General features: G+C 47.4%; 1 protein-coding gene across 13 annotated transcripts in view; it reads right to left on the bottom strand.

The window, feature by feature from the left end:
- Positions 1 to 23,348, bottom strand: part of ST3GAL3 (ST3 beta-galactoside alpha-2,3-sialyltransferase 3) — a 355,629-nt gene that overhangs the window by 213,546 nt on the left and 118,735 nt on the right. For 4 of the 13 annotated variants that reach the window (XM_075002696.1, XM_075002691.1, XM_075002688.1 and 1 more), the window contains exons 3-4: positions 16,161 to 16,208; positions 12,398 to 12,532 (exon numbers count right to left, since the gene is read on the bottom strand). The exons of 5 other annotated variants lie outside the window; for them this stretch is intronic. In XM_075002696.1, coding sequence (XP_074858797.1) covers positions 12,398 to 12,532; positions 16,161 to 16,208 — 183 coding nt within the window. Of the gene's footprint in view, positions 1 to 7,159; positions 7,254 to 12,397; positions 12,533 to 16,160; positions 16,209 to 23,348 lie in introns of those variants that run through there. 4 more of the 13 variants (XM_075002694.1, XM_075002692.1, XM_075002702.1 and 1 more) reach the window with 3 other exon arrangements.

Below are 23,348 nucleotides of genomic sequence, written 5' to 3'. Positions count from 1 at the left end.
ATTGTGAATCTTAGCACAAACACATTTCTAATATAGCCACAGAGCTAAAATAACATGGCAAAGACATAAGTAGCTTACATAAATTCAGAGCATTTTCTGCTTTTCTTAGAAACCTCACATGGCGCCCTGGCACAATATTTGGAGACAAAAGACACAATGGACACACAAAATGGCTATCATAGCCAATATAAAAATCCAGTCACATGACACAGGCCGTAAAGGCTTTCCCTTTTGCCTCAATCAGACATTCAATTTCCACATCATTCTCCTAAAATCAGTCCTGATGCTTCCTGGACTGGTAGCCAACGGTGTCTCCATAAGCTCCAATGATGGCATTTTTCAATCGACCCCAATGTTCATACACGTCTTCAGGGTGTACAGCTTTCTTTGGAGAGTCATGAGATGCTCATTGATGCCAACAGGGACTCCAGATAGGATCTCTGTCAGTTTGTTCTTGATGGCAAATCCAAACCCATGAATTCATTTTCCTTCCTTTGGGGCTATTTTCCAGAAAAAGGTACACCATCCACCTTCTCTTAGCTGCTTTTCTCCTGGTCTGCACATTTCTGCCAGGGCAGCTATATCAATAATGAATCGTCATGGCTCACTGGCAATGACTGTCATGCTTCTTTTGGGACATCCACAGTCTGGGTTATCCATTAGAGTCCAAATATTCCACATTCCAAAGTTCACCCTTTGATTTTGACTGCATAGAGGCGAACCCACTGGACATGGTTATCCAGGATGACTAATTAACTAGCTACAAGCTTTTAACTATTTACAAGTGAAGCTTAATGAAAGTCATCTAGGGGATGGTTTGCTGTTCACAGGAGAGAATCTGCTTCAATGCTCATCACTGACAGTAGGAAGGAAATGAAGAGATGGCAAATCAGCAGAGACCTATTTACATCACCATGAAGGTGCAACTCTGAGGGGCACCACTGTCGATCTGACAGGTGCTGCTAGGGCAAAAACCTTCCAGTGACTATGCACATGGCGTACACACATTTGCTTGGAATTAATGTGAGCAAGCACTCAAAGAACAGGAAGGCCATTCTCAAAATTCCATAGAGCACCCTTCGCGGCCTTAACGGACCCAAAGATCCATCTAGAATCTTATACAACACTTACCATGAGTAAGTGCATTTTTAAGATGAACCAGATAATTCTTCTCAGGCAGCCCTATTTTTTTTTGTGGTGGGGAAAATACATCCCAATCCCAACCCACAGTCACAGTATTTCCCCATAGAGGTCTGTATTGCTTTTACTATAATTGCATAGTCTTTCATCTCTCATTCTACTCGCGTGCAGACAACATTATTTCCCTTTAACTCCTAGGCACTATGGCTATATCCTCCATTTCAAAGGGAGTGATGTACGAAATAACAGGCCTAAAAAGAAGATATTATAATAAATACATAAAAAAGTAGTCAGAACAGTATGAGAGAGAATCTGGAAAAGGGTTTCCCCTCTCAGCCACAGGGGAAATATACTGAAGAAGCAATATGTTGAAAGACAGATGTAACTGAACTGACCTGACTGAATTTTCACTCATGCTTAGCAATTATTGACCATGGCTGACAAAGAGCAAAAAAATAGTGTGGGAAAGCCCAGAATTAAATGAACATGTGAAATGAACTTCCTCCAACCCCAGAAGAACATGAGATTCCCTCAAGTCAGAAATGAAACATATTTCTATATTGTAAGAAAGACCAGAGTTCAGTCAGAATCTAATAGCTGTCAACAATAATAAAAGTGTAATAAGGATTACACAAACAGAAGTTCAGCCAAATATAGCAATCTCCATAAATAACGCAAATCCCGTTCCAAGTTAAATGCTGGCACAAATAAAACTTTCTCCCAAGCATCCAATAGTAATTCAGCTGCTGACCCGTGAGTGAGAAACACTTTGTCTCATGTCTGTAAACTGTCAACAGACCACCCAAACAGACCGTCCCAGGACACGAAGTATTAAACCAAATACAGGTTTACAAATTTCTGTTTTACAGCTATAGCCTCAGAGATATATAGCGACACAGAGAGCCAAATGCTTCACTGGTATGAACTCAACATATCAGCAATGAATTTGGTTCACAGTATTTTTGGACTTCAAGTACGAGCCTGATTTTGAAACATTTATCCACAAACAATCACACCAGAAGGCACAAGGGCTAACCTTCCAGGATCTACTTGATAACTGTGAACATAATGACTTGTGCCATAACAATGCAGAAGGAAATGCCGCTTGCTTACAGATCAGAGACTACGTATGGAATTACTGTTTTAAACTTGTCATACAGTGTGGTGGGAAGACAAGTCTCATTTTTTTTTTATTTTAAATGTAACTGATTGTCAAAGGAATTAATGTGGACAACTCAGGAGACTGAAATCCTCTGCCAGCAACAGCTCTCCCCAACTATGTGTCAGCCCTGCCCTGATGAAGTTCAATCCCTATCAAGATTGAGACTACAGCAGAACCCTGAGATAAGCTGACTCATGTTGCGCGAATCTCAGGTTAACGTGACTCTGAGTGGTGGGGAGATGGCACCTGGCTCTGGGTACCCATCACTCAGGGGAGCTGGGAAACTGACCAGTGCACTGACTGCTCAGTATCCCTGCTCCTGACAGAAGCAGCTGCCACCCTTGCTGTATTCCCTTTTCTCCTAAAGAAATTTAAAACTGTCGGTGCCTCTCCTGGATAGCCCCTGTACACACCCAATGACATGCCTTTGGAACCTCCAGGAATACACCTATTCTAACAAATAATAAATACTTTCTTATGTGGCATGGGTCTAACTCAAAACTACCAATGATAAATGATATACATACAATATATTTAGAGTGAACACACAGTTATTTAACAAGAAACATGGTATCACAGAGTAAGATTACATATCCCTACTGATTTAAATACACAGTGGGCAGTTGAATAAAATCAACTAACAAATATAGAATACAGTAATAATTAAACTTGTCTTACTGGAATTTACACTGCCACCATTTATCCCCATGGCCCTGGAGTCTTTTATCAGTTTTCTCCAAAAACAGCGTCGGGCCGTCAAAGGGGAGGTCCGGAATTGTCTGCTGGACCTCATGTGTTAGGCCAGAGACCTGCAGCCGTGCCCCCCACGCACGGCAATTCCAGATTCCATACCTGGAGGGGCAGCATTCCACAGCACCCAGTGCAGCCTGTAGTGCCACCCTGGGAACCAGTCTGTTCTCCTCCACCACCTCTGTGAAGTCCTGTTTGGTTTCAGGTGGCACCAACTCCAAGAACCTCAAGAGGGCAGTAACAGTGTCGTAAGCGTATCCACTAACCAGGGCCTGCCGGTTGGCGGATTCCCAACTGTAACCCACCCGTCGAATAAGCTTTCTTCCCACAGAGGTCCAAGCGCTTAGCGTCTCTATTTTTGGGGGAGGGACCCTGGAACTCTTGGTGCTCTCTGTGATTTGTACCGTCCACTACCAGGGAGTCGGGCAGGGGGGTGAGTGAACAAATGTTCATTGCCCAGAGATGGGACAAAATACCATCTCTCATTCCTACGGAGTGTAGGAAGGGCAGAAACAGGGGTCTGCCGGACCATCTTTGCTGAGGGGGCAATTGTCTTAATTATGGGTAGAGCCACCCTGGTGGGTCCCACAGAGGACAAAATGTCTGTGATTGGGTTCATGTCATCATGGGCCTCCCCTGCCTGTACCCCTAAGTTTTGGGACACCCTCCAAAGGAGCTGATGGAAGGCCCTGCCATCGTCCAACACAGGAGAGTCCGAAGAGCCCACTACCACCTCATCTGGTGTGGATGAAGATGAAAGCTCCTGACTCTCTGTATGGAAGGGGAGGGTAGTAGGGCCCTGGCCTTTCAATTGGCTCACAGATGACACAGAAGGGAAGATGGCTGGCACTGTGCTTGGCATGACCAGAGGTGCCAATTGACCAGGAAACCCCATGGCTGGCAGCTGATATGGAGCTGGCATAGGTTGTTGCCCTTGGGCCTGATCCAGCACCTGTGGTGGCTGTCAGCACCGGTGGAATCCAGCCCTGTTGTGATGGGGCTGATGACACAGGGGCAGGCGGCTCTAAGATATTTGCTGGGTCCTGCTGCTGTTCTGGCAGGGGGGTGCCCAGTGACACCAACAGTGCCAAGTGTGGGATTGGTGGGGTCGCCAGCACCTTGGATGTCACTCCCATGCCCCGGGTCTGTGCTTCACGAAAGGCCCACAGGGTCCAAAAGGGCCACCGCTGAGCACTTTGTGAACCTGGCAGCCAAACCATATTATCCGAACGGTGATTATGGTGCCTGTGAGGGCTGTAGCAAAACACTCGTGTGCTCCCACTGTGACAAGAGCTCGAGTAAAAGGAGTCCAACTCAGATGCTGAAGACCAGAGCTGAGACACCGATGTCAGTGCTGATGACAACCAAGTTGATGGTGGTGCGTGCACGGGAGGATAAGGCACATGGAACTGGCCCTCCACTGCTCCCTGATGGGACAGCACCAGAGCGCTCAGCATCCAATGTTGAGTCGGTGCTGGCACTGACATCAGTGCTGGAATTGGCATTGGCATCAGGTCCACATGCACCGGACACTTCTCTGTCTCGATGCTACGGTGCCGGTCCTCCATAGATGGAGAAGGACCCAGCACCATCATCTGTAAAAGTCCTTGGGCCACTTGAAATGCCTCTGGTGTTGAGGGGAAGTTCAGAAAATGCGGGCTCCCGCTCTGCACCAGCTTCATCCTACACACCTCCTGCCCCTTGGCAGGGTGTGACGGAGCCAAGGACCTGTGGCCATCTCACTTAGACATTGGCAACCTGTGCTTCTCATGCCTCCTCTTCTTTTTTTGGCACTGGAGGTTGACTTCAATGGCACCATGAGGGCAACAGCGCTGCACCTGCTCCCCATGCCAGGAGTCCTTAGTTGGCACCGTGATGGATGGTGCTGGTGCACTCTGCACCGAAGCAGCTCCACTTCCAGCTCCCGCTGGGGACTCCTGGGGCTGAAGTGCCACTTCCATTAGGAAAGTCGCTGGGCCCCATGTTTCAAAGCCCTTGGCTGAAAAGCCTTATAAACTGAGTAACGGTTGTGTAAGTGTCCTTTCCCCAGAAAAGTCAGAAAAGCTGAATGAGGGTCACTCCTTGGGCATACACTTGCCACACTTAAAACAAGTCTTAAAGCCTGGGGATGGAAAGCCCCTGCTTCAGCTATCAGAAGATGGGTTTGAACTAACGACCTAACAACAAAACTATTTACATGTACTTAAGAACTATTACACACTATAAAAACAGGCTACTAGCTAATACATTGGGTAGAGAAAAGTAAAAGCTCCAAAAAATGGCAGTGTGGTGAGAAGGAACTGAGCTGGGGGTAGGCTGGGTGGCGCATATATCGGTCAACATATTGGCGTCACTCCAGGAAACGCCGCTCTGACCCCATGGCTACTGGGTAGGGCAAAAAGCTTCTGATGACTGGGCATGCACCTGCGCACACCCAACTTGGAATGTCCACGAGCAATCACTCGAAAAAGAACATTAAGATTGCAAAACCAAGCATTCAGAAGTTAGGATATGCCAGAATTAAAGTTGTCTGGGCTAGTTATCCCAAGCCGAGACTTCTACTTCATCTGCTCCACGTTGCTCCTCTTCCCAATCTGTTCCTTCTGCATTGAAGTCAGGCAGCTTCCACTTCCTCACTGCCTGAGCCCCAGCAGGTAAAGCACTGAGATTGTAAGAAAGACAGTGTCCCTTCTCTTGCTTCACGCATCTGGTGACACAGCAGTTAGGTGAAGCAATTGCAAAGCAAGTCCTGCGCAGCCCCGACAACCCTAGGCTGGAGCATGCCCAGTACATGTAGAAACTGGGGTGGGGCGGGACAGGGGTGGGGTGTTACCTGCAAGTTCTAACACGTCTCTACTGGTCCATCCATGAACTGAAATTGTTCAAAGACTTATGGAACTTGGCCAAAGTTGGGCATTCTTTTCCAGCCTCCAGCTATGAACCTGATTTTGAAACATTTACCTACAAATAATCACACCAGATAGAATAATCACACTCATTCACTACAAAATGTAAGTTCTGACTCCAAAGGCAGGAGGTACTAGAGCGTCTCAAAGAAACAGATAAAAGTTCATTTTTTAAAACATTGAAAAAACAATGTACTTTCCCTAAATCTTGTTCTCAGAAATGGCTGAACCATCTTTCCCCAGAAACTTTGCCAAAACTTCAGCCTGAGACATACAGCTACCATAGGAAATCTGAATCCATACAGTTCCAATTCAGCACAGTTACAAGCAACCGAAAACAGAGGATAGCAACGCGAAGTGTTGGGCAAGCTTAATTACAGAAAGCTTTACCAACTCTGCCTACGATAATCTTTATTGAGTACCTATTAAAATTGCCAAAATTATGCCATCTGATGTGGATACATTTCCAATACCATGAGGCCAATACTTCATTTTCTACAATTTACATAAGCTGGCAATAGTTTGAGAAGCACTCACCAATACTGTTTTAGGGGTGATCCATCAAAGAGGTGTCTCAAGTTAGCGGTCATGACCCTACCCTCAAAATAGACATATGCTTCACTAGTTCAGAGAATGAAGTAATTCATTTCATTCCAAACCCAATGTTTTAGCATTATCAAAGCCTGAGAGGTTTCAGTTTTCATAATAAAGTGAATGGACTGTGCAAATCATGAGTTATTTCCTTTCCTAATAAATTACAGTAATTCCAGCTACAGGGAAATCCGTTCGCCTGATTTAGACTGAACTCAGGGAATGAATTCCAGTGTAAAGGTGAAAGATTTCACCCTATGAACTGCATATGTCCTGTATTACTGGAAGAAGTTACCTGCTGAAACCCATGTACATTCTTTGTTAAACAAACTTATTTCACTCAGACACATATATCCAATTGCACACAGTCAATGAGCCCTTGGTGAATCTTTCAAAATAATTTGTTTCTCCATTTTAGAAGTTGTATCATATTTCCTAGTAAAAATAAAATATAGTATTAATAAAAGAGTAATGTACATGCGCTCTCAGAGACCTACACGGAAGGCTGACATCTGCAGATACCAAAGACAAAGAAAAATGATACTGGATTATTTTTACTGTAAAATCCATTATAAATGACTTCTCAGCACTACCACACGGACATACTCACAGCTGCACGTTCAGCGGGAGTGGTGACGAAACAGTGACACTGACTATGTTGGCCAAATCATGGAAAGACAATCCACACCAAACCAGCACATGAAAGTCATTGGCAACAATTCAACCATCTCCCATTTACTCTACAGTGAGATAGATAACAGAGGAAATAAGTCCCAGTAAGCAAAGATTAACAAAAGCAGTTTTGCAGAATAAGCAAATATAAACCACCAAAATCCTCTGTACAAAACAAGAAACCTCTAGCCCACCAAAATAATTCTATCTGTATCTTAGACAAAGAGCGCACAGCTACAAAAGCACGTCCACAGCATTGTCCTCATGACCCGCTAGCTTCCGCCACATAAGAAATAACAGTCAGCAGTCTTCCAGCACACCTGAAAGTTGAGAATCCCACATAAACAAAATAACAGATATGAAAATACAACGAAGTCTTCAAGCAATTAAAAGCTACGTCTACACGTGAAGCCTACATCGAAGTAGCCTATTTCAATGTGGAGACATCGAAGATGAATAACGTCTACACGTCCTCCAGGGCTGGCAACATCGATGTTCAACATCGACGTTGCGCAGCACCACATCGAAATAGGCGCAGCGAGGGAACGTCTACACGCCAAAGTAGCACACATCGAAATAGGGGTGCCAGGCACAGCTGCAGACAGGGTCACAGGACGGGCTAGCGCTTCCGGGGCAACAGCTAACCACTCCCTTAAAGGGCCCCTCCCAGACACACACAGCCTGCACAGCACGCGGTCTGCAGAGCCATAGGCACGCAGACCTCGGGCAATGCAGTCATGGACCCCCAGCAGCAGCAGCCAGAGGTCCACTGAGCCGCCCATGCAGGAGCAGGGCTCGCCCTGCTCCATACCATGCGGGAAGCAGCTGAGCACCTCCTTGCCACACAGGAGGAGGAGCGGCCCGCAGGGGAGGAGGACTCAACCCCCAACCCTGCAGCACCCTGACCCCCCACCCGCCACCTCACACGCCACCGGCTGTGGAGCTACCCCACCAGCACTGACTGGTGGGAGCGGCTGGTGCTTGGGGAGTGGGACGACGACCGCTGGCTCAGGAACTTTAGGATGAGCCGAGAGACATTTCTGGAGCTATGCCAGTGGCTCACCCCCGCACTCAGGCACCAGGACACCGCCATGCGGCGTGCCCTCCCAGTGGAGAAAGGGGTCGGCATCACTGTCTGGAAGCTGGCCACTCCAGACAGCTACCGATCCGTGGGACAGCAGTTTGGCGTGGGCAAGGCCACCGTCGGGGCTGTCCTCATGGAGGTAAGAGGACCCACAGGGGGAGGCGGGGAGGCAGCCCTGGCAGGGCAGGGGGGCCCTGGCAGGAGAGGGGAGGGGGGCCCTGGCAGGGGAGGGCCACACACACCCTGCTCACCCCTCATTGGTGCTCTCCCATGTGCTTCCCCTGCAGGTCGTGCGCGCCATCAACGCCATGCTCCTCCACAGGCTTGTGAGGCTGGGGGACCCAGATGCCACCATCGCGGGCTTTGCCACCCTGGGCTTCCCCAATTGCTTCGGGGCTCCGGATGGGACTCTCATCCCCATCCGCGCCCCGGTGCACAGTGGAGGACGCTACATAAACCGGAAGGGCTACCACTCAGTGGTCCTCCAGGCCTTGGTGGACAGCCGGGGCCATTTCCAGGACATTTATGTGGGCTGGCCTGGCAGCACCCACGACGCCCGGGTTTTCCGGAACTCGGGCCTGTGCCGCTGGCTGGAGGCAGGGACCTACATCCCCCAGTGGGTGATCCCTGTGGGGGACACCACCATGCCCCTCTGCCTCATCGCAGATGCGGCATACCCCCTCCGGCCCTGGCTCATGCACCCCTACACGGGCCATCTCTCTGCCAGCCAGGAGCGCTTCAACCGGCGCCTGAACCACGCGTGCCACGTGGTCGAGCGCTCATTTGGCTGCCTCAAAGGGCGCTGGAGATGTCTCCTCACCCGCCTGGATGCGGGCCCCACCAACATCCCCCAGATGGTGGGTGCGTGCAGCGCCCTACACACTCTGGTGGAGAGCAAGGGGGAGGCCTTCTTTCAGGGCTGGGCTGTGGAGGCCGGCAGGGCTGATGTGCAGCCACCCGCTGCCCCCAGTTGCCAGGTGGACCCCGAAGGGACCCGGGTCTGGGAGGCCCTGCAGGCCCACTTCGATGAGGCCGCGGGGTGAACGCTGGCAGGCCCCCCACTCTCCCCCCATCCTCCACAACACTCCCTGCCCCTACGCCCACACCACGGAGCACCCAACAGCACACCCCCCCCACACAATTTTCCTGGACAAATAAAAGCAGACACTTGTTTGTGAAATCAAACTTGTTTACTTTGAACGCTGTTCTAACTAATACTAACTATATGCAGGAACTTCTAACTAACTTAAATATGAAAAGTGTATGTATATATTAACAAAAAACCAGGGATAACAAGGAAGGGGAGAACTACTTACATGGGGGGAGGATCAGACTGGGCAAACGGGGGTACATAAATAAATACAAACTATATACAACGCAAAGAACAAAACAGTGGGGGGAATATATACAAGGGGGGGGCCACGTCCTGGGCCCCACGCCCCTATAGTCCAGCACTGGGGGTGGGCGGCCGGGAGCCCCGCCTCGGCAGCAGCCCTGTCCAGGGCTGGCTGGGGGCCGGGCGGACTGGCAGATACAGCCGGCGAACGTCAGCTGGCCCCAGGTCTCCCTCGGCGGAACGGCCCTCAGTGGCGGGGCGATGACAGGAGCAGCGGGTGGCGCAGCGGGTGGAGCAGTCAGGGCAGGCGCAGCAGCGGCCAGCGCGGCACGGGGGCCAGGTAGTCCGCTATGTGGTTAAAGGTCTCCATGTAGGCCCCCCATGCCTCTTGGCGCCAGGCCAGCGCCCGCTCCTGGAGGTGGAGGCAGCGTTGCTCCACCTGCAGCCGCTGCTCCGTGACCTCCACCTGCTGGCGGTGGAGGGCCAGCAGCTGCGGGTCCATCGCCATCGGGTGGTGGTGCTGGGTCCGCCGTCTTGCCCGCCGTGGGGCCAGTCGGTCCTCCGCCAAGGGGCTGGCCTGGAGCGATGGCCCCGGAGGGGATTCCGGGACCACTGACGCCTCGCCGGCGCTCTCCGGTCCTTCCGATGGTGCAGCTGCGGAACACAGGAGGGAGGGAAGAAGGTGGAGACAGGCGTTAGTGTGGGCCCCGAGCCGTGGCCCTTGTCCCCCCACCCCTGTGCTGCAGGTTCCCCATCCCCGTCCCCGGGAGATGCTGCTGTGATGGGGTTCAAGGGTCCCCCTGCACTGCACCCTGTCCCCCTGAGGGAGTGACTCTCACTTCACTCAGCAGGGTCTGACAGGAGAGGTTTCTTAGGCAACAGATGCCCAGTTTCTCCCAGAAGTGACAGTACAGCAGTCAGAGACAGTCCTTCCAACCCGTCCTGGGGAGAAGACCCCGAGGGGTGCCCCTCTGGGGTGTAGCTTTCCCCCTCCTCAGGCTGGCTGCCTTCCAGCTCTCCCTTCCCCTAGCCTCTAACTGCAGCCCCCGATTCAAACCCAGCTCGGCTCCTCCCTCCTCTTTGTTCAGGGCAGAGGTGTAACCTGCCAGTTGTAGCCCCAGGATCATCCTTAGCCACTGGGAGCTATTCAGCTTGTTGCTCATATCTAGCCTGAGACTCGCATTTGCACTCCCCCCACTCCATCACATGCTGCTGCTGCTGGGGGGTGTCCCACCCCCTCCTCCCAGGGGACCCTAGAGGTTCCGCTCCCCCCAGCCCCGGGGATGGGGCATGGCACTGTCGTGCTGGGGGGGCGGGGCAGGGGCTGATGCACTCCTGTGAGGGACATGGCACTGCTGTCCTTGGGGCCATGGCCATCTGGGCATGTGGAGGGCCCTGGCCACATATCTATTACCCCCGCTCCTCAACCCCGGGGGTGTACACCGGGGGGGTACATACCTGTAGGTCCACTCCCACAGTTGGGGAACACCCATGGGGCGGACGCCCGGCTGCTGCTCCTCGATGGCAGGAGGATGTGCAGGCCGGTGTCGGTGGAGGAGGAGTCCCCCTCCTCCTCCTGCTCCGGTGCCCCGGGGGTGGGCTCCTGGGGGGCCCCCGGGGTGCGGGGCTTACCTCCGGGGCGGACTCCGGCTCCGGAGCCTGCTGGGGCTCCTCAGCCGAGGTATCAAGAGTGGCCAGAGGGGAGGAGGTGTGCCGGGGGCCCAGGATGTCCCTGAGCTCCCTGTAAAAGGGGCAAGTGATGGGGACAGCCCCAGATCGGCCAGCCGCATCCCGGGCCCGGGCGTAACCCTGCCGCAGCTCCTTGACTTTACTCCAGACATGGTCCGGAGTGTGGGCAGGGTGACCCCGGGCGGCCAGGCCCTTGGCCAGCCAAGCGAACGCATCCGCGTTCTGCCTCTTGCTCCCCATTACCTGGAGCACCTCCTCCTCACTCCAGAGCCCCAGCAGGTCCCGAAGCTCGGCCTCCGTCCAGGAGGGGCCCCACTGCCGCTTGCTGCCCTGGCTGCCAGCCTGCGAGCCCTGGCTCCCCTTGGGGGGGGGGTCTCCTGGGGGCGCTGCTGGGTGGCCATCGCAGCTGGGGTGGCTGTCTGTGCTGGCTGAGGAACGTGCAGGCTGGCCGCGTGTCTGGGCTGCCGCCTGCATCTTCTCTCAGCTTTCTGCACAGGAAGGGAGGGGGCGGGGACCTTTAAGGGGTGCTCCATGCGGCCACCATTGAGCTCAGGGGCTGGAGAGAGCATCTCTCAACCCCTCAGCTGATGGCCGCCATGGAGGACCCCGCAATTTCGATGTTGCGGGACGCGCAATGACTACACAGTCCCTACTTCGATGTTGAACGTCGAAGTAGGGCGCTATTCCCATCCCCTCATGGGGTTAGTGGCTTCGACGTCTCGCTGCCTAACGTCGATGTTAACATAGAAATAGCGCCCAACACGTGTAGCCGTGACGGGCGCTATTTCGAAGTTAGTGCCGCTACTTCCAAGTAGCGTGCACGTGTAGACACGGCTAAAGAGAATTTATTCTGGCCAAGGAAAAATCTGAATTATTGGTTATATTTGAACACTTCTTAAAAGTTGAACAAAGTACTCAGTCTGCCCATTTGTACAGTTTCTTTGTGCTGGTTTAAAATGATACAAAATGCTAGGAATGATGTGACTGACTGTTAATTCACCCTGAATAATTACTTTATTAAACTCTCAACCTTTCCCCCGTTTATACTCCAACCTGAAAACACCTACTCGGAATGGCTGGGCCTGGTGCAGCCACAGGTTCTTTAGGTTCTTTCTGGGCGCTGACAGTCCCTGGGTCCACAGCAGGATGAGATGGGATGGACGGCAGAAGAACAAGAGTCACAGTTTTTCTCTCTCTCCTTCCTGTTTAACAAGGAAAGCTATTCCTCAGTTGGGCAGGGACCACACGCCAACTGTCCTATTACATGTCCCAGTTCCCAGTTTGCACAAGAACATACAACATAGTAAATCCAAAGTGTTTGATACAAGGGCAATTTAACACACACACCTCTGGAAAACCTGTTATCTTTGGCATTTCTCAGCTCCTCTCTCCTGAGTAGCAGGTTATTTCACAATAAGAACAGAAAAATTGGACTTCTTTTTTTAGGGGGACATGGAATTACGAAAGGGTATTTTACTGACCTCTTCAGCACTTCAACTGCCCTTCCCGTGATGTAATAAATGAGAGACCATGGACCTGTCTCTCCAACGGTCCCAGGAAATCTCCCTGCCTACATCTAGCCTTGTTTCCCACTCCTCACACAGAAAAAAAAGACTTCAGAGACACAGATAAAAAGAATTTTTTTCGTGAATTAAATAAAGTTTATAATCACTTATCTCCCCTCAAATTGTAATACCCCATTCTAGTGATAATGCCCCTAATTTTAACATTCAATGAAAATCGGCACATAGGGAAATAATATTTTAACTCCACATTTATGACTAACTGCTCAGGATTCTGTAAAGATACACCAAACTCAAATTAACTATGTAATTAAGTGTGCTTTACAACTGGCAAGTAGCTAAGCAATGATTCTTGCAGGGAAACCAAGATTGAATTATGACCCTCTGAATTCACCCAGAGATTTCACATACTTCAACCTTTTCAATTCTTGGCCACTTCTGAGGATTAAAAGAAACTTCCCTTTAGGGCCAAAGAAAAGGCTGCACAGTAATTAGCGGGGCAGGGTTTAGAGGTAGGGTTAATGCAAAGCACCAACTGTTTTCACCAAAGCTGGCATCATTTCCATTCTACATACATGCCAGCAACCCTCCTAAAAGAAAAACTGTTTCTGAATCGATCATGCACTCTGAACAGATCAGCTTTCTAGAGAACTGTGAAAGAACAGCAGAATGCATGGGGGGCTTAAATACGAGGCAAAGGACACCGATGCAGGGATAGATCTGAGCTCTCTGCACAAGCTTCACTTGCCAGTGCCAGGCAGCAGGGTTTGTTTGATGAGCGTGCAGGCAGAAGACTAGTGCCATGCTGGAAGGCAGCAAACTACACCTATCAACCTGGGGGGAAAAGAGTATTGGGCAAAAGAAATCTAGAAGCAAATTTCATTGTTTGAAAAGCAAACGTGATCAGGTCAGATTTTTTGCGGCTATAGGAGGACACATTTAAGCCAATGTCATCCTTACACTGACACTTCTAGGAAAGGACTTTCCAAGTCTTTTTGTCCTTGCTGTTTTACATGCTAATGCTGTAAGCAGTACAACCTGAATTTTACCCATTGCTGCAGCTGCTCTATGGAAATGCCTGCCTCAGGACAGTGCACCTTAACTACAGTCCCTGTGCCACAAACAAACAGCCAAACTAATGCTCACTCATTCCCAGCAGCAGTCCAGGCACGAGAGCATCCTTCAGTTTTGCTTTTTGCTTCAATTTAATTACATGATGCCCAGGAACACACATGGTCATACCCAGAGGGCAATGGAAACAAGATCATCCAGGTGCTCCCCTTGGTTTCACTAACTCTGCTTAGCTCTGCAGAAAACACAGTCACAGCCTTCTTGAGAAAATACAGAAATTCCCCTCCTCAGAGCCATCCTCATCTCCCGTCCCTCATAGAATGCAACTGCATGTTCCATGGAGAAACTCCCCTCTGGTAGAATGGAATGGTTTTCCCCTGCTCAGTGGGCAATGTCAACTCCATGACTTTCACACTAGAAGCTGGACCATTAGTTTGATTGCGTGCACTCAGCCCCCCTGCCTGACTCCACATCTATGCTAACGAGCTTGCAGCAGTGCAGCTGTACATAAGAACATAAGAATGGCCATACTGGGTCAGACCAAAGGTCCATCCAGCCCAGTATCCCGTCTGCCGACAGTGGCCAATGCCAGGTGCCCCAGAGAAGGAGAACACAAGACAATGATCAAGTGATTTATCTCCTGCCATCCATCTCCTGCCCTTGTACTGAAGGCTGGGGCACCGTACTTTACCCCTGGCTAATAGCCATTTATGGACCTAACCTGCAAAAATTTATCAAGCTCTTTTTTAAACCCTAACAGAGTCCTGGCCTTCACAGCCTCCTCCGCCAAGGAGTTCCACAGGTTGACTGTGCGCTGTGTGAAGAAATTTCCTTTTATTAGTTTTGAACCGACTACCCATCAATTTCACTTGGTGTCCCCTAGTTCTTGTATTATGGGAAAAGGTAAATAATTTTTCTATATTCACTTTCTCCACACCATTCATGATTTTATATACCTCTATCATATCGCCCCTCAATCGCCTCTTTTCCAAACTGAAAAGTCCCAGTCTCTCTAGCCTCTCCCCATATGGGACCCGTTCCAAGCCCCTAATCATCTTAGTCGCCCTTTTCTGAACCTTTTCTAATGCCAATATATCTTTTTTGAGGTGAGGAGACCACATCTGCACGCAGTACTCAAGATGTGGGCGTACCATAGTTTTATATAGGGGAAGTGTGATATCTTTTGTCTTATTATCGATCCCTTTTTTAATAATTCCTAACATCCTATTTGCCTTACTAACTGCCGCTGCACACTGCGTGGATGTCTTCAGAGAACTATCCACTATAACTCCAAGATCCCTTTCCTGATCTGTCGTAGCTAAATTTGACCCCATCATGTTGTATGTGCAATTTGGGTTATTTTTCCCAATGTGCATTACCTTACACTTACCCACATTAAATTTCATTTGCCATTTTGCTGCCCAATCACTCAGTTTGCTGAGATCTGTTTGTAGTTCTTCACAATCCCTTTTGGTTTTGACTGTCCTGAACAACTTGGTGTCATCTGCAAACTTTACCACCTCACTGCTTACCTCATTTTCTAGATCATTGATGATCCACTCTGAGATCCCCCATACGACCACTCTGTGCTCCCATGGACGTGATTAACCGCCCCCAGCAGGTGGTGGTAGTTATGTCAGGGGGAGAGTGTCTTCTGCCAACACAGCACTGTCCACACTGGAGCTTGAGTCTGTGTGACACGTCATTCAGAGGGGGATTTTTTCACACACCTCAATGACATCAGTGACACCTACAAAAGAGGTAGTGTAGTCATGGCCTGCTTATTGGAAGTGGTTCACCTTTTCCATCTGGGCTACACTAGAAAATCAGATCAACCCACCCATGTGTCTCAGGCGAGTGAAAACCCCACACGCCGGAACAACTTAGTTAAGCCAACCCAAGTGGCCATGTAGACAGCCTTTCTCAGGGGAGGCGGCTAACCTGAACCGAGGGGAGGGCTCTGAAGCTCTAAGGCAGCACAGCTACATCCCTGCAGCTGTGCCACTGTAGCACTTCACAAGAAGACAAGACCTCCTGCCACGACAAGTCTCTTACCAGTTCCAGTACTCGTAACAAGGGATATATTGAATCCTTTTGGTTAGACAGCCAATTTTCAGTGTAATCCTGCACCAAGATCTGACTCCTTGTTATCTGCCTCCCAACATGGCTACCAAGTCTAATTAAATAAAGCCTTTTTGTGAGGAAGACAGAAGGGGAAAGAAGGGGGATATTGTACCTGAGCCTACCGTCCGTCCAACGGAGTCAAAGGAAAGAACCACTGAATCTGTAACACAAGAGTACATGTTCATTTTCCCTTTTTAAATAAATCCATTAATTGTTTATAACTGGCTTCTCATTCCCCTCTCCAGTTGTCATGAGAGGCTTCATATGCCAGAAACATTCTTACCATATTTTAGTGTACAGCCTGCACGTGTGAATTAATCCGTATCTTCTGAGTATGTACTGGGGCAGGCACTACATGCAACCTGGCAAGGATCACATGCAAATACACCACAATCCAGAACCTGTTCCATACAGACAACACTCAGAGAAACTCCACTGCCATTATTAGGCAGATGTGTTTCTTGCTGTATTCTGAATGTTTCTTTGATTTTAAGAAGGTAATCTCTTTTATTGCTATATTCTATTATGAGGAACAGGAACCTCGTCACCAGTCAGGCGTGCATGCTTACTGTTCCCCACTGTTGCATACAACAACAAGCAAAAGCAGGATGCCATTTTATGTTACAAAATTTCAGGGAGTGATTAACTGTTGAAAAATAAATTATTTATACATCTGAAACCCGACAGGTAGGTACACTGACATCTTAAGCGTGGACTTTATCCATTTGTAAGCTGCACAGTGTAGCAAAAGAGTCGTGTCTAGAGCACCCATAAGATTCAGATGTGTTTAGAAGTGGGAGAAGCTTCAGATTCCCATCTAACATCACATAAGAACAGCTCTGAATGCTGATCCTGCTTGGGCCAAGGAAGGTCTCTTTTGGTGTAAACCTGCCTTTGCTGACAGCACTTACAAAATGTTGACACAGACAGAATACAAATTATTTTTAGAAAACATTAACAGTTGCTAATAATGCCCATCGCAGGGGGATGTTGCTGAGGTACACAATAATTTTATCTTTTTTCCAGTCTGAATTTGTCTAGCTGGAACTCCCAGTCACTGGATCTTGTTAGACCTTTGTTTGCAACAGCGAAAAGAATTCTACAGTAATATCCAATTTCTGTTCTCAGGTGGGTACTTCTTGAACATGACCAAGTCACCCTGTGATAAGCTGGCCCTTTTAAAGGAAAACGTGTTACATGAATACCTACAAAATCCTTAAAATTACAGGGAAACTCAGTCTCTGGGTGTTTCAAGGGAGTTAAATACAGCTAGACTCCAGATTAGGGCTTATCTTTAAACATTCTGTGCTACAGTAAGATTATGCCTGGATTGGTGGGCTCTTGTAGGAGGCAGACGTTCAAAAGCTACATCTGAGGCACAGCATTCTCCCCTCCTGGTTCCCACTCTTTCCTTTGATGGCCTCCCTTTTAAGCTCATTTCCTCCGAATACACCAAGCTCTGCAAATGTGCCTGTTTATACCAGCAGACCTATTAACTTGATCTGGCCTAGGATGAAGATGTGCCCCATCACATTCTCCACCCATCAAGATGGGAAGTGGTGCCTGGTTCAAAGCATCCACATCTCCATCCTCTCTAGAAAAGACATGATTTTAACCTATAAGGTTGGTATGCCAGGAACCATTGCATTATACATGGGTTCAACTCCTTCATGGTCAGGGGTCGGCAATCAAAAGAGCAAGAATAACCATTTTTTCCAATTTGGTTAAAAAAAAAGAGAAAACCTCAAAATTCAAGAGCTGCAATGCATGTGAACAAGAGACGGTCCTTAATAATGCCTAACCATACTTCTTATAGCCACTATTTTAAGAACAATGTGCACACAATGATTTGTAATGTGATACATGTTTACTGCAGGACATTCATAAGCTTTTTACATATTCTATTTCCTCACACTTTACCTGCGTATTTGTATCACTATCCTCCTCACGACACCAGGGGAGTTATCCAACATTGTGAGATCACGTACCGTTTTTCAGATAGGAGTTATTCATTTTGTGGCTTTTACATGTTCACCATTTATTTAAAATAATCAGAAGGTTTTTTTGTTTTTTTACTTAGTAGTTATAGCATCAGGAGCCACACAGTCGTCCTTACAGACCCACATGTGGCTCCGGAGCCACAGGTTGCAGACCTCTGTTCATGGTATTCAGCCAATGCCACTGGTTTAGTCAGTAATCAGTGAGAAGGACGTACGCAAAAGGTGGTACCAGAGAAAATTTATGAATCACTTAAATTGCCATTGCTTGTTTTTCCATAATGGAAAATGTCCTTTTCCCAGGGAACAATCTTCTGCTTAAATACAGGACTGAGCGCTCCCCACCTGAAAAATTCCGTGAAAATATGGGGCCAAATCCAACATCTGAGGCATTTGGATGTAATATAAATACTTGCAAAATATCCGTATGAAAAACAATAGATGATGGAGAGATATGGTTCAATGGGTTAAAAGCTTCTTCGCAATTCTTATCCTCCGGATTTTTCTGAGGTTACTGTCTTTTTGTAAGTATCAGAGAGGTAGCCATGTTAGTTTGTATCTTCAAAAACAACAAAAAGTCCTGTGGCACCTTAAAGACTAGCAAATATTTTGGAGCATAAGCTGTCGTGGTCAAAGACCCGCTTCGTCAGATGCACTCTCTCATGTGTCTGACGAAGTGGGTCTTTGCCCACAAAAGCTCATGTTCCAAAATATGTTAGTCTATAAGGTGCCACAGGACTTCTTGTCTTTTTGTAAACTCTGTTAGAGGGCCAAGAGTGAAGCAAAGTTAGAGATAAACATGAGTTATATCCCAGCAAGCCCAAAATCTGCCTCAACTGTCTTTCTCCCTGGAGGACAAGGCCTGTGGTTAGAGCCGTACATTATCAATTACAGGTTTTAAAAGACTGCCCCTATGATATACTCCAAGAAAGTTCATCTCTGTAGTGGCCAATTTACATGTTGTTGAGTTGGCCATGAGACCTCCCTTTTGAAGAGAATTTCATACTGTCCCTACATGCCATAGACGATCTCCTTCAACCATTTTCATGACGATTCTATGAACTCTCTCCAATTTATCTTGAATTACAGACACCAGAACTGGCCAGTGTTACAAGAACAGCTGTGCCAAAAATCAGGGGTAAGATAATTTCTATATTCCTACTCACTATTCCTCTGTTAATATGGCCAAGAGTCTCATTAGCCCTTCTGGAATCACATAAGGGTGACTATCTACCATGAGCCCTACCCTCTTCTCATGACAGAGTCCCCTGTACTATGGAAGGACTAAGTATCATTAATCTATACCAGCATTTCCCAAAGCGTAGTCCGTGGCCCAGTACTGGTCCTTGGAAGAAAAAAAAATACTGGTGCTTCGAAAATGTACAAATTATCGTTATGTACTATTATTATTGTGAATAAATAATAAACAGTGCAAAATTATTGATTGTTCATTTTTATATGCATTTATATTTCTGGGCCACAAAAAAAAAAAAAAAGTACTAAAAGAAAAAAGGGTCCCAACTATATAAAGTTTTGGAAACCCTGTTCTAGACAATCCCTGACTGGTGTTTGTGGAATCTCCATCGCTGACGATTTTTAAGAGCAGATGAAACAATCTCCCTTGGTACATAATTTGTTCCAGTGCTTATCTACCCAAGTTAGCACGTTTTTCCCTAATGGCTAATCTATACCTTCCTTGCTGCAATTTAAGCCCACTACTTTTTGTCCTATCCTCATTAGTTTAAGACAGTGGTTCTTACTGCAGTCTGCACCCCTTTGGTTCCCAAAATACGTTCTTGCACCCCTTATCAAAAATGGTGAGTGGGGGGGCTATACACTTTTAAATGCATACTAAATATGTGTAAAATAGTTTTATGTTATTATTCATCGCAAATACTAGTACAAAAATACGCATGTACTACCCAGAGATGTTGCAAAGTTCTGCCATGGAAATAAACTGTAATCAACCCACTAACAGCAGCTAATTGAATTCAAACAAAGCTGTGGCACTGCCACATCATCTTCTGCGCATGCGTCAAGAAATACCCTGCAATGTGGCAGTACATTGTATTTTGTAGTGAGATAATGTCACTACAATTAGCTTAAAAAATTGAAAATAAATTTTTGTATGTATATTACAGTAATCATTAAAATGCATAATGTTAATAAATAGATAAGTTTGATGAAACAAAGTAGTTGTACTTACACGTCTCTGCTTAATTTATGTTTTTGATGATTTACCTTCTAAAAAAATCTGGCATGTCTCACACTCCCAAAAAAGGGCATGACACACCCCCAGGGGTGCGTGCACCAAGGTTAAGAACCACTAGTTTAGGAGAACAATGTATCCTCTTCTTTATAATAAGACTGAAGTACCTGAAGACTTATTACCTCTCTATTTATTCTTTTATTCTCCAGACTCAAACCCTTTTTTTCCCCTCCGATTTTTCTTCATAGGTCATGTGTTGCAGGCTTTTAATTATTTTGTTACTCTTCTCTGGACTTTCTCCAATTATTCTATATCTTTCCCAAAATGTGTTCCCAGAGCTGGAAACAGTACTTCAGCTGAGGTCAGATCACTCCTGCTGTTACTCAGAATAATATTTGCTTTTGAGGTAGGCGGCAACAATATTAGAGTTGCCTTATTCAGTTTATGATCCACTATAGCGAGGCGGAGTGGCCCCTTCCTGATCCAGAGGGGGAAGAACCTCTACCTGGGTCTGTGTGGGTGGAACCACACACCTGCTGCTCAGCACCTGGCTGGAAACCAGGAGGCAGGACAGGAATTATAAAAGCTGAGTCTGGGAGCTCATTTGAGCCCCAGCCACTGGAAGAGCCAGTCCTGAGGAGTCCCAAGCTCCCGCGGCTGGGAGGCTGACCCAGCCCTGCAAGAGGCTGAAGATTGGCCCCGACTACTGGGCCTCCAGGTAGACCTAACCAACCATGCACCTCAAGCCAGGCTGAAACCCTGCTTCATCCAGACATGGATGAACCCAACCCCTGGCCCATTGCGATATGACCCGAGGGGAAGTTTGGAAGTGACGCAGGGATAGCTGAGTCACAGTAGTGCGGTCTGGATCTCCACTGACCCCAGGGGCTGACCAATCTGCCACTGGTCGGGCCTGAGGATTGGGATTTGGGGATTTTTCTGCCTCTCACTTGTGTGTGGCCCCCAACTGATTTTTCTGTGGGTCAGTGGTCCCTGGCCTAGAAAAGGCTCCCTCCCCTGCTGTAGATGCACAAACATTTATTATTTGCTTCATTGTCTTTCTAGGTAAAGAAGTTAAGCTGACTGGTCTGTAATTACCTAGTTTTCCTTATTCTTGTTTTTACAGATAGAATCATAGAATTGTAGAATACTAGGACTGGAAGGGACCTTGAGAGGTCCTCACGGCAGGACCAAGTACTGTCTAGACCATCCCTGATAGAAATTTATCTAACCTGTTCTTAAATATCTCCAGAGATGGAGATTCTACAACCTCCCTTGGCAATTTATTCCAGTGTTTGATCACCCTGACAGTTAGGAACTTTTTCCTAATGTCCAACCTAAACCTCCCTTGCTGCAGTTTAAGTCCATTGCTTCTTGTTCTATCCTCAGAGGCCAAAAAGAACAAGTTTTCTTCCTCCTCCTTAGGGCAGCCTTTTAGATACCTGAAAGCTACTGTCATGTCTCCCCTTAATTTTTTTTCCAAACTAAACAAGCCCAATTTTTTTCAGCCTTTCTTCATCAGTCATGTTCTCTAGGCCTTTGATCATTCTTGTTGCTCTTTTCTGGACCCCTTCCAGTTTCTCCACATCTTTTTTGAAATGTGGTGCCCAGAACTGGACACAATATTCCAACTGGGGCCTAACCAGCGCAGAGTAGAGCAGAAAAATGATTTCTCATGTCTTGCTCACAACACATCTGTTAATGCATCCCAGAATCACGTTTGCTTTTTCTGCAACAGCATCACACTGTTGACTCGTATTTAGCTTGTGGTCCGCTATAATCCCTAGATCCCTTTCTGCCATACTCCTTCCTAGACAGTTGCTTCCTATTCTGTATGTGTGAAACTGATTGTTCTTTCCTAAGTGGAGCACTTTGCATTTGTCTTTATTAAACCTCATCCTGTTTACTTCAGACCATTTCTCCAATTTGTCCAGATCATTTTGAATTTTGACTTTTGACCCTATCCTCCAATAGGTACTACACTAGCCTTTTTCCACTCTTCTGGGATTTCCCCCATCGTCCACAAATTCTCAGACATAATCACTAATGGCTGAGAGATCTCTTCTGCCAGTTCTTTAAGTATTCTAGGATGTATTTTTCCAGGCCCTGACAACCTTAAAACAGCTAACTTCTCTATGTAATTCCTAAAGACTTGGCTATACTTAAAAAGGCTGCACTGCACCACTCTAGCACTTCAGGCCAATGAGAGGGCCCTCCCTGTCAGTGTACGTAACTCACCTCCCATTGACGTAGTGCTATCTACACCAGCGGTTGGGTCAGAATTGTTGGCAGTGCTGTAGATTCTTCTCTGACCTGATTGGCTCCTCATTGCTTTCAGCTTTGTGAACGTGATCTTTTCATAGCACCAGATTACATGTTATGATGGACTATAGTCTGTACATAAGATCAATTCACAACCACTTGCACCTAAGAAGCCATTAATATTTAATTCTGAGATAAGTTTCTTCTTCCACAGCCAGGATGAGTCTAATATAGAATATCCCCACGCCAGATATAATGTGCATGTAGCCTCTTTTGAGTTAGGAAATTTTCATCTACAATTTTCCCTTCTTTAGCACGGATACACTGAGGAGAAAAGGATGTTGAATCTTAAGGATATCTTTTTCCTGACACACTCGGAGATAAATAGCATGAAATACAAACCAAAAAAGAGTCTCAAGTAAGGAGACAAGACTTCATTCTCTGGATGTGAGAAGAGCCTCAGTGTTTTATCTAGAAAGAGCAAAGCCCTTTTGAAAAACAGACAGACCATTACTGTACCTTGCACAGAGATCTCAGGGCGAGGTGCTATCGTCACAGACAATCTCAAACATTATCACTTCATGCATAACTATGCGTTATTCTTTACAGAAGACAGCATTACCTGTTCCACCTAAAGCTCACTCTACTAAGGCAAAGGCTACGTCTACATGTGAATGCTACATTGAAATAGCTTATTTCGATGTAGTGACATCGAAATAACGTCTACACGTCCTCCAGAGCTGGCAACGTCGACATTCAACATCGATGTTGCGCAGCACCACATCGAAATAGGCGCTGCGAGGGAACGTCTACACGCCAAAGTAGCACACAT

This window comes from Carettochelys insculpta, chromosome 9 (assembly GCF_033958435.1).
Source record: "Carettochelys insculpta isolate YL-2023 chromosome 9, ASM3395843v1, whole genome shotgun sequence".
NCBI lineage: Eukaryota > Metazoa > Chordata > Testudines > Carettochelyidae > Carettochelys > Carettochelys insculpta.
This window is presented reverse-complemented; position numbering and strand designations above follow the sequence as displayed.